Consider the following 12,417-nt stretch of genomic DNA (forward strand, 5'->3'; position numbering starts at 1 on the left):
ACAAAAAAATTCTCTAACATAGTGTTTACATACATCTATATAGTCACTTTTTAAATGTAAGGGATTGGTTTCAATTAGAAGTTCTCAAATTTTATAAATAAAAAGACCGTTAGACACATTGTCTATTGATATAATTTCGTCTTTAAAAAAAAATAGAGGACAGAATATACAAGATCTATGGGGTACCTAACAGAGAACCTATATACAGCAATGACAAAAAGGACAGCAAAGACTTCAGATTCATACATGTGAAAGATTGTCTATAAAGGTGCATAACTGAAGACATGAAAGTTGATTGCATCAGTGGGACCAATATGTTCCCCATATCAAATGATCAAACAACAACATACTCGATATAATCTCATAAAGTGAGATCTGAGGAAGATAGAACATACGCAAACCTTAGGTAGAGAGGTTGTTTCTGATACACCCTCGACAGAAAGTGGAAACAAAATTTAGGCTCAATGGTCATAACTATGGTGTACTTGAATAATTCAACATATTGACGAAAAAAAAAATCAAAAATACACTTAGAATTATCATTGTAGATACTAGATATATTGAATAAACTTGAGTAACCTACAAACAAGCAATTACTAAATTCACTATCATGGTACACCTATAACAACCTCCAAAATTGTTAAGTTTTATAATATGAGTGTTCTCATGGTTGTTCTGAGTTTTCTTTAACTTCATCTTCCACTGCTTCAACTATTTCATCTGCCTTGTTAGTTGATGGCATGATTTCTGGCGAGGACGCTTTTGTTTCCTCCTCCACGCCCATTGACATCCTTTCAAGAAGTTCTTGGCAATCGAGTGCAGTGACCATTACTGATATATTAGCCCTACCTCTCCAGCATCCTATGGCGATAGTTGATGGATCCGCTTGAGCCTCTGACAACGCCTTATTTTCTGCAGGAAACGATCAACAAAACTTAAATAGAAGCAAAGCAACGAGCATTCTTTCTAGGAAATGTGGAGGTGTTTGGCCAGTATTTGGTTGAAGTTGATCAAAGAGAACTTGAAATTGAAGTTCATTGAGAGCATTTGGAAGTTAATGTTTGGACATGAAAATTACATTTGAAAAAAGTTCGATATTTTTGCACAAAAACCATGATTTCATTTGAAATACTGAAATTTAGTATTTGTGAGATCATGGCCAAACACTAGAACTAACCTTTGTTCAGAACTACCACACAACAACCCATCAACAGCTGTGAGGCCTTTTCACCAAATTCAGCATCCACAAAATCACCCAATTTAATGCTCTTGTACTGCAGAAGATGCTTGAAGTCTGCAGGAGATGCGTATAATATTTGTTTTGTTATATGTGGCAGCATTAATGGCAATCCTTCAGATGATATGCGGAATATACATGGTGCAGATGCACCATCTTTTGATGTTTGGCGCTCCTGCAATGTGGAAATAACCAAAGCAAAAAGGTCACCTAAATGGTGCAATAGGCAGGAGGATACGAGAAAAGAAAGACCTTGCCTCTATCTTCTCGCTCCTTATCTTACTTCATCTTTTTAAGAAGAAAAAAAACACAAGGTGGGTTGGATTTGCCACTTTTGCTATTTTGCCTATCCCAACTACTAGTCTGGGACTGAGGCATAGTTATTGTTGGTGCAATTTTTACTTTTATGATACAAGCTCTACGAAGAGAAGTTACGTGTCGAATTTGACAAAAAAATCCAAAGAAGTGTCAAATGTGATAAAATCCCCACAAAGAGAAGTTACGTGTCAAATTGGAGAAAAATCGCTCGAAGAGAAATGAAGTGTCAAATTCAGATAGACTTACAAACATCTTGAGCCCAACTGAAGCTATTTTAAGCTGCTGACCAGCTAGAAAATTGAGATGCAAAACTTCCTTCACAGACTTTGAGACATAATAAATTCTCTTGACATGGTTCATATCACTATTCCTGGTAATCAAATGTCCTTCGAATAGAAAGGATTCCTTGATACCGTAGAAATCCTTTATCTTACTCACAACTGCCTCCTCCTTGTAAAATATAACCGGGTCAACCCCTCTCCACTTGCCTTGTATTTGTAACTTTCTTTTCCCTCTCACAGTCTCGGGCTCAGCTCTTGTATCAGTTGAAGGTTGAGTTTCCTCTTTCTCGGTTTTCTCCAATATTTCACTGGGCTCAGTATCCAAAGCAGTTTCATCTGTTCCATTGCCAGCCTCATCCATAGTCACATCTTCGCTACCAACAGAATCCACTGGCTTAACATCCTCGGTATTTTCATCTTCTTTGACCTTAGTTGTTACACTTTCAGCTTGAATATCAGCATCATCCATAGTCACTTCTTGGGTACCAACAGAATCCACTGGCTTGACATCCTCTACATTCACATCTCCTTCGACCTTAGTTCTTAAACTTTCCGCTTGAATAACATCACTGGAATTTGGCTTCCCTCGCGAAGACACAGGTTTCTTCTGCTGAAAGGCTGCAGCTGCAGAAACAATCAAATGTCAAATGATTCAATTTTCCGAGTAATGTACTAATGAACAGACAGTAAAACTTTAAACTCACCCGCCAAAGGAGAGACCTTTTGAAATACGGAAACAAAGAAGGCTCCACTATTCTGATCATGCGGCACTATCCTCATACAACGTTCCAGAGGTAGAGTTGAAACTTCCTCATCCAAGATCGTAGCTGCAGTTGCTGGATCTTCCAACACCTCAATGACATTGGCATTATTTCCATTATCAGACAATTGGTCTCTAGTTGCATCATCATTTTTCTCAGATGTATCCAAGTAGGTTTTGCCAGAGGGGAACATCCCTGGAACAATTGCATTTCTACGACCCTCAGGAACATCTTTATAAGAAGTCCACCACGCTCCTTTATCTCGAACCTGTGCATACAGATGAGCAAACAACAAATCAAATCATGCAGTATAAAGCAATGGAACCTGTCTAGCACAACTGGAATTGAAATGTTTTAAGAACTCATTTTAATCTTTGTTATGCTCCCGCCCACACAACTAAAAGATCGATAGAACTTATAAATACAGACAAGATCATTGAAAAGCTGTAGAGACGACTAAATGTTGTGATCACCTCCTAGCATTCTTGGAATCAGTACAACATCATACAGCAGAATTCTCATTGTATCAATCTGTTTGACACTCTTTCCTTTTTGTCCTTCCAAACGATTTGACATATTTCTATATTTAAAAACTAATTCCGTAATTTTTATATTCCCACTGTCACATTGACATGGCCTGCTCTAGGGTCCACTGGCAAATAGCTTGGTACTAGGAACACTTTTGATATTTCATGTATTATAAGACTGTCATCAGTCTTTGTATTTTTCTTAAACACCATGTCCAGTTAAACACCACCAAGCAAATTGAAATGGCAGGACTATTAAATTTTATATTCCACCCACAGAAGAAAAAAATAACACAGAGCTGTGTGAAACACACACAAAATATTCTTATGTTCTTAAAACAACTTTCACAAGATATCAAAGCTCCTAAGGTCATACTGATTACTCCCCAAATTTTCTCACCAGATATAGACTATTATCTGAGACTGATAGCATCATGAACTAGATAAACACAAAATCCCACAATCATGTGACATAAAGCTGAAAAAGAGATCATTTTGTGGATATACAATGCATCTTCAAACACCACTATATCTCCTTTCGTACATAATGGATTATAATGGACATGGCCCTCTGGTCCACGACATAACATGGGAAAAAAAATATGAAGGTTAAGGATGAACTTTTTTTACCACACCTTCCATTTTTTAAGACCTGGTCTGCGAACAAGTTGTGGAACCTCACTGGACACATCAACAAGTTCAACGGACTCCCCACATCTCCGTAAGATCTGCAATATCAAAAGACAGTTTGGGAGGAGGCACAACAAGTTTTAAAGTGCTTGCGAAATTAGAAGGCAACACACGTACATAATTACATATATTTGTGTGTGCACGTATGTAATGTATGTCTAAGCTCTGTTTCTCAGGAAAAATTATACTGATTAATCGTCAGCCATCCATAGTGTCACAAGAAGCAAGAAAACATGTTGCAAAGGTTGCAATACTTGGGAAAAAAACATTCAACTACCATGTTAAGAAGCTTTGCTGCAGTCTTTTAATCGTGTTAGAAATTTGTATGCCAGTAGAAAATGTGGAGAACTAGTGTTGGAGAAAATTAATTATTGAATATTGGATTGAGAAGTGCCTCGATGGAGCGACATTAATCAGGATTATAGAACATACTCTCACTAGCTTGGAATTGCAGCATAGTTGTTGTTGAATTAAGCAACGGAATGTTAATTGATATGCCAGCAATTTTATCCTTTTTAAAAAAAAAATAAGGGAAGAGCAAATATGCCAGCATTTTTCCTAATGAGTTACCTCAGCAACCACGGCCTCGTTCTCAATGGGATTCATTGAGCAAGTCGAATAAACCATCCTTCCACCTACTTTAAGCAAAGACAATCCTGCAATATATGTTTTAAAACAATCATGTATCTACAGAAGGCAACTCAGAACGGTAAAAAACATTGCATAGCATTGTATAACGCATATATAGAGAAATTATAACTATGCCTCAGTCCCAAACAGATTAAGGTCAGTTGGTTATATGAAACCTCACTGACCATGTTTCTCCATTAAATTCATGTCAGGCCAACATTATACAAAATAAAGGTAAATAGTGGCGAGTATTAGAAGTACTAAATATAGAAGTGCTAGAAGTATAGACAGAAATGAATAATTGATGAAGTTGTTACTTAGAACTAAGAAAAATTGTCTCTGAATGAGAGAGAGAGAGAGAGAGCAAGGAACCTCGCATTGCTATCTGAATCTGTAGCCCATGGAGACCGTTACCATTTCCAGCATTCCTGTATGATGCAAATACAGGAGGAGGGGGAAGGTGAACATCAGAAACCATCATACGCACTAAAATGAGAGTGATACGGACTACAATAGTATGTAATAACTACCATTTCCTCCATATATCAGGAGCCTTGCGCAGAGTGCCATCACCACTGCATGGAACATCACACAACACACGATCAAATTGAAGTTGATTAATATCTAATTCCCTCACTGTTTGCGTCTCAGAACCATTTGCAAATTTTCTATCTAAACGACAGCTCGAGAAGTGCTGCGCTTCATGGTTTGTGACGATCAAGTTGGCAGTAGACATCCTCTTTGTTTGGTGAATAAGAAGGTTACACCTTTGGACATCAACATCATTTGCTAAGACCTATATAAAGAGTTATTCCAAAAAGAACCAAGACGAAGTCACAAAAGTGCAGATAGTTCACATGAAAACAAAAAAGCTGCATAGGCATCCATGACTTGAAGAGAGAGCTAAGGAAGGAAGAAGACCATTCCACTAGGTAATGTCCCTGGTTCGGCCAAGTGGTGTATCATCTCAAGCAACTGAAATGTTTTTGAACCGGGAGCGGCGCACACTGCATGATTATAGGAACAGTCAAGATACAGAAAGCATTCAGAATGAATATGTGAAAATAACCCAATTAGAAGATAACATGCAATGGTAATTTAGAATCCGTAGAAAATAACTTACTGTCAAGGGCAAAATGATCGGGACGTACATCCAGGAATAGGGGAGGAACCTAAATCAAAACAGTTGCAAGATGAAGTCAATAAAAGGAGAACTATCAAACAAATCTGTGATGGTATAGTCCAACAGGGAACATAGAGAGATGAAGGTCAACTTGACAAACCATGCTAACAGCCTCCTGTCTCGTAATGTTTCCAATTTCATTTTGTAGCTTCAAGAACTCATGGAACCTGAAAATTTATAAAAATAACCTCAATTATTTATAAGAAACAATCAGAAGTTGTCCTCAATTATAGGTCCAGTCGTTTTTTATCAGAAACAATCAGGTCAGTATGCACTATGCAGTTCAAAACATAAAAGCAAATGTGCAAGCTTTATTAATTTCCATGTCGTTCTTCAACTATATCTATGAAATAATAAGCAAAATTTATCTTGATGGTAATGTAAGATACCATAGGTGCTGTGAACAATGAGTTATGAAAATTCTATACTCCAGTCCCTCCATCCTATTTTCTTTGAGCTACTTTCTGTTTAAGTTCATCCCAAAATATTGACCTCTTTATTTTATTTTATTTTATAACTGAGAAATCTCAGAGGGCCAATGGTGCCCCATTCGTAAATCAGTGGATGATGAGCACACCCCTCTACCCTTTTCCACTTAAATACAAGGCTCTTTCTGAAACAGGGTTCGAACCTGTAAGCTCATGAAAAACTAAAAGGCCAATATTGACCTCTTTATTTTATTTTATAACTGAGAAATCTCAGAGGGCCAATGGTGCCCCATTCTTAAATCAGTGGATGATGAGCACACCCCTCTACGCTTTTCCACTTAAATACAAGGCTCTTTCTGAAACAGGGTTGGAACCTGTGAGCTCATGAAAAACTATATGGCAGAAAAGCAGTAAATAAGTGACTTGGTTGAAGAATAAACAGTACAGAAACTTCGATGACTAAGGGGAACAACGAGTATTTTCACATCCATTTAGCAAGACAACAAAGTGTATGGAAGTAGAGAGCTAAGCACCAAGTTTAGCAGTTAGCACTTCACAATAATCATTTCGAGAAAGCCATGAGCTACTCTGTCACATACCTATAAATGATCTCTCACTACCCAATAGTTAATCGAGTCTACAGAAAGTTAAAACACATTAACAGAAAGTGCATTACTAACCTCTCAAGTATTTGGTTTTTCCTCAACTGATTGCGTGAAAAATTAGATTGCCAAGCAAGATTCTCTGGATACCAAGGTAATGGTTTTATTCCCTCGACCTCACTCCCATCTACACCCTGAATCATACTTGAAATATAGAAACAGTAAGGCATTGAATGATTATACTCTAAATACTGCATATGTAATGCAGGAAGATCATAAATGAAAGGAAAACATAATTCAGTTGATCAACCTCTGCCTGAAGAGATTTCATAAAATCGTTCTCCAACTTGGTACGAATATCCACATAGCACTGGGCACTGCAATATTAACAAAATGGGAAGTTCAATATAATTTAATTTTATCAGAAATTGCTTTCTTCTTAGAGTTATAAGATCTTCTAATAGGGTGAGGCTACAACAAACAAGTTTACTTAGTCTTTACATACTACTTGAAACTTGAAGCAGGAGGATTTGCTACATTTAACCCTTTATTTTAAATCAATGTGTTATATTTTTAGATTTCAAAAGAAGAACCTCACATAGTATTTAGAAAAGATGACATTAGATTATTACTGGTACATGCTAATAGCAGCACATAGCCATTCTGAACAAGGTGCACTTGTCATGCAATCGTGATAAGAGGAACATGTACACCCACCACCAAATTTGTATTATATTGTTAAAAGCCACAGTACCATCAGACAGGGGCAGAGGCAGCATATAATGAGGGGTTCATCCGAACCCCCTCGGTGAAAAATATTACTATTTATACATGGTTAAAATTATTTTTTAGGTATGTATAATAGATGTCGAACCCCCTTCCACTAGTTCGTGTGTTTACTTCTCAGATTTTGAACCCCCTTATTAAATTTTTTGGCTCCGGCACTGCCATCAGAAGCACAAGAATTGAAGCTTCACAGATTGTGCAATTAGAGCTTGCAAAAACTTTGCATATGAAAGAGAAGTGCTCAAAGTTCAAAACAAAATCAACATTTTTCTCACAATTTTTGTAATATTTAGCATACTTAGCTTCTCTTCGAGCAAAAAAAAACACATCAATCCAATCATGTTCAAATCTGATCAATTCTAAAGCAATAAAGACAAACAAAAAGGAAATAACAAACATTCATTAAGCTATACTTCAACTATAGTCAATCGTGTTCAAATCAAATCAAGTCTAAAGCCATAAAAGACAAACAAAAGGAAATAACAAACATTCATTAAGCTGTACTTCAAGTCTTCAACTATAGTCCTTACATTACCATCTAGATAGCAATCAAAACGAATTTCAAGAAGCAAATTAAGCTAGCGTTTCGCCATAGACTTTGGGAGTAAATTTTAAAACTTTATTCTTCAAATATTTCAAGTTCCCAAAAACTGGCACAGACCAGTTTTCGGATTTGCGAGACTTCCACTCACAAAACTTCAAGTAAATTACATGTTCAAACACAACCTCAAATTCCAAAACCCACAACTTCAACAACTCAAATATTCAAGTTTCAACTTCAAAATCTACAGCCAAACAGGAGCTTAAAGATTCAAATGGGGAAAATTAAAAACTCAAAATTGGATAAACATAAACCTGGAATTGATTCTGAATGCAGCAGGCAATGGAGTTCTAAGAAATCCAATAAAAGTATCCCATTCTTCAGTTGGCACTATTCCTTGCTCCTACAAACAAAAAATTACTCAAACCCCATCACTCAACTAAACATATAAGCAAATACCCACATCTCAAATAGCTCAAAAGACATTCTTTTTCAAAATCACTCAAACCCCATCACTCAACTAAACATATAAGCAAATACACACATCACAAATAGCTCAAAAGACATTCTTTTTTCAAAATTACTCAATCCCCATCACTCAACTAAACATATAATCAAATACCCACATCCCAAATACCCAAAAAAGACAACTTTTTTTAGTTTTTACCTTATAATACTCATCAAAGGCAAGATTTTGGGTGGCAAAAGGTTCCCAATGGCGATGTTCTTTGTTGCCATCATTAGTAGTAGTAACACTGTCTTGTTTCTCCCCTGAATCATCATGTTTACTGCGTTTCCAGACATTTTCTCTGCTCTGTCTAAAGTGTTTTCTTTGAGTTCGAGATCTTCCTCTGCCACCCATTTTTCTTCTTCTTCAGGCTGCTGCAAATTCGAAGAGAAAGAGGGAAACTGAAGATGTTTTTCGTGGGAGGTTTGATTTTAGCAGAACTGAAGAAAACTTGGGCTGCTAAAATTACTAGGCTTTTAGCCCACTTGTTTTGGACTCTCAGTCCAATGTGTACTTGGGCCCAAAAAATATGTTACGTAATTAGGCAAATATGTAATCATCATTCTATAGAAGTGGTGGTTCCTCAACTACTACCAAACCAATCAAAAATTGTCACGTGGGGCTAATTAATATTTCTTTCTTTTATACCAATCAAAAATTGTCACGTGGGGCTAATTAATATTTCTTTCTTTTATATAATATTTTCTATTTCTTTCTATTAATATTTCTTTCTTTTATATAATATTTTCTATTTCTACTTTCTATTTCTTTCTATTATATTCTATTTTCTATTCTACTTCTATCTATTTTTTTTATTTTTTTTTACTTATTATATATCATCATCATACTTCATACTATATAAGTGGTGGTTCCCTTGGACTACCAACTTACTATATATCATCATCATACTTCATACTATATATATATTCATCATACTATATAAGTGGTGGTTCCCTTGGACTACCAAGGGTATTCCCGTCATTTCCTTCCTTAAAAGAGCTCCTATCATACTATATAAGTCGTGGTTCCCTTGGACTACCAACTTACTATATATCATCATCATACTTCATACTATATATAATCATACTATATAAGTGGTGGTTCCCTTGGACTACCAAGGATATTCCCGTCATTTCCTTCCTTAAAAGAGCTCCTACCAATACTACCAAACCTAGCAAAAATGGCCACGTAGGGCTAATTAATATTTCTTTCTTCATCATCATATATAATAATCATCATTCATACTATATAAGTGGTGGTTCCCTTGGACTACCAACGGTATTCCCGTCATTTCCTTCATATACTGTATAAGTGGTGGTTCCCTTGGACTACCAAGGGTATTCCCGTCATTTCCTTCCTATACTGTATAAGTGGTGGTTCCCTTGGACTACCAACGGTATTCCCGTCATTTCCTTCCTTAAAAAAGCTCCTAACAATACTACCAAACTTATCAAAAATGGCCACGTAGGGCTAATTAATATTTCTTTCTTCATCATCATATATAATATTTTATACTATATAAGTGGTGGTTCCCTTGGACTACCAACGGTATTCCCGTCATTTCCTTCCTATACTATATAAGTGGTGGTTCCCTTGGACTACCAACGGTAATCCCGTCATTTCCTTCCTTAAAAGAGCTCCTAACAATACTACCAAACCTATCAAAAATGGCCACGTAGGGCTAATTAATATTTCTTTCTTCATCATCATATATAATATTTTATACTATATAAGTGGTGGTTCCCTTGGACTACCAACGGTATTCCCGTCATTTCCTTCCTATACTATATAAGTGGTGGTTCCGTTGGACTACCAAGGGTATTCCCGTCATTTCCTTCCTTAAAAGAGCTCCTACCAATACTACCAAACCTATCAAAATTGGCCACGTATGGCTAATTAATATTTCTTTCTTCATCATCATATATAATATTTTATACTATATAAGTGGTGGTTTTCTTGGATTACCAACGGTATTCCCGTCATTTCCTTCCTTAAAAGAGCTCTTACCAATACTACCAAACCTATCAAAAATGGCCACGTAGTGCTAATTAATATTTCTTTCTTTATCATCATATATAATAATCATCATTCATACTATTTAAGTGGTGGTTCCCTTGGATTACCAAGGGTATTCCCGTCATTTCCTTCCTTAAAAAAGCTCCTACCAATACTACCAAACCTATCAAAAATGGCCACGTAGGGATAATTAATATTTCTTTCTTTTAGCACTTTTTTTTTGCTCTCAAATGCTACCAAACCAATCAAAAATGGCCACGTAGGGCTAATTAATATTTCTTTCTTTTAGCACTTTTTTTTTGCTCTCAAATACTACCAAACCAATCAAAAATGGCCACGTAGGGCTAATTAATATTGCCCGTGCCTTGCATGGGCACCCTTATCTAGTATGTATATATAAGTATAACTTACAGAAATCTCATATAATTGGGGGCTAATTACATCTTATCTCGAAGGCTTCCCCAGTTACACAAATCACAGACTTTTCATTGCTCTCAAATACATTCATTGGTTGTCCAATACACTGCAAATGATACATTACTTAATAGGAGGGATGTATCTGAGAGGGGATAGGGATATATCAGAGGTGGGATAGGGATGTATCCGAGAGGGGGTAGGGATGTATCCGAGAGGAGATAGAGATGTATCTGAGAGGGAATTTTTGTTTTTTTTTAATGGTAGAAAATTTTAGAGATATGGTAACTTAATTGTGTATTTATGTAATTTTTCCTATTTATTATACATCATTATAGTTTAAAGAATTGCAATTTACAGCTATGGTTAGGATTTTGTAACTATTTTGTTTCTCCTCTCTTCCTCTTTCCTTTTTCCTCTCTCCTCTCTCTCAAACAATCAATTATATAAATACAAATGTTAACAGTCAATTATACAAATGCAAATAATAGCAATCAATTATACAAATACAAATGTTAAACTTGATACAATTTATTCATTAATACAAATTGTATTTGTTAATACAATTGTATTCATTGATATATATATATATATATTACAAATACTTTTCCGTCTTTCTCGCTCACACTTTCTCCCCCCTTTTAATCTCACTCACCTCTCTCCCTTTCTAGCATATAGCTACGAATCGTAATGAAGCAAATTATAGTTATTTTCCCTGATTGTGTTTCTATTCTTACCTATTCTTGAATTTGTCTCTTTTATAATACATGAAGATTGGGGAAAAGGAAATTGGGGTGGGAGGGGTTGGTTCTTTTGGTGATTAAAAATAGTCTATGTTTTAACTATTTTGACTATTATTACATAAGAAACATATAAAGAAAGAAGAAAGAAAGAAAGAAAGAATAATATTGAGATTTAAATTCACACACAAACAGGATTTTCGAGTGTTACCATCTAATTTTTTATCTCATTGAAAAAATCAGTATAATAGTAATTGTTTGGGTTACTAGGATATTTTGAGTCAATAGAAATTTTAGCAACACATTTAAAAGTAACATCACACTTTTGCTTCTAATTATTGATCCAAATGGTTCCATATCAACTCCAGACTCTAAATTTAGTATTCAATCTTGTTATACCCAATAACAATAATTTTTAATTAGATTCAACTCAAATCTTTCATAAATCAATAGATCCACTTTTGTCTTCTCCTACAAACAAGCTCAATTAACCTAATCATATTGTTGTTTCAATCAAAATAATCACAATTAAGCAATAAGTCTTCAATATATTTTTAATTGTGCATAAGGAGAAGAATGAGGAGGATAATGGGAAGAAAGAGAAATTTTGTCTATTTGTATATATTTATACCATTTTTAAATGAGATTAAACATTAAACATCAACCTTTTAAAAGGTCGTTTTGTGAAAATTTAGGAGACTCGTTTTGATACATCTAAGTTATAAGAGACAAAATTCAAAAATTGTCATTTTTCG

The 12,417-nt window shown here is 35.4% G+C and overlaps 1 protein-coding gene across 2 annotated transcripts; it reads right to left on the minus strand.

Moving 5' to 3' along the window:
* Nucleotides 1–552: 552 nt before the first annotated feature.
* Nucleotides 553–8,902, minus strand: LOC125845188 (uncharacterized). 2 transcript variants are annotated; one of them, XM_049524632.1, is made up of 15 exons: nt 8,652–8,902; nt 8,299–8,387; nt 6,968–7,034; nt 6,736–6,851; nt 5,728–5,794; nt 5,568–5,616; nt 5,366–5,451; nt 4,975–5,240; nt 4,817–4,872; nt 4,385–4,470; nt 3,760–3,852; nt 2,541–2,865; nt 1,802–2,454; nt 1,178–1,412; nt 553–912 (listed from the first exon to the last, which is right to left on the minus strand). In XM_049524632.1, the coding sequence occupies exons 1-15, from the start codon at nt 8,844–8,846 to the stop codon at nt 665–667; spliced, it is 2,631 nt and encodes an 876-aa protein (XP_049380589.1). In that variant the 5' UTR covers nt 8,847–8,902; the 3' UTR covers nt 553–664. The 2 variants fall into 2 exon arrangements, with proteins under 2 accessions (XP_049380589.1, XP_049380588.1); XM_049524631.1 differs by having other exon boundaries at nt 1,802–2,460.
* Nucleotides 8,903–12,417: the final 3,515 nt, after the last annotated feature.

The sequence above is a fragment of the Solanum stenotomum genome, chromosome 11, assembly GCF_019186545.1.
Source record: "Solanum stenotomum isolate F172 chromosome 11, ASM1918654v1, whole genome shotgun sequence".
NCBI lineage: Eukaryota > Viridiplantae > Streptophyta > Magnoliopsida > Solanales > Solanaceae > Solanum > Solanum stenotomum.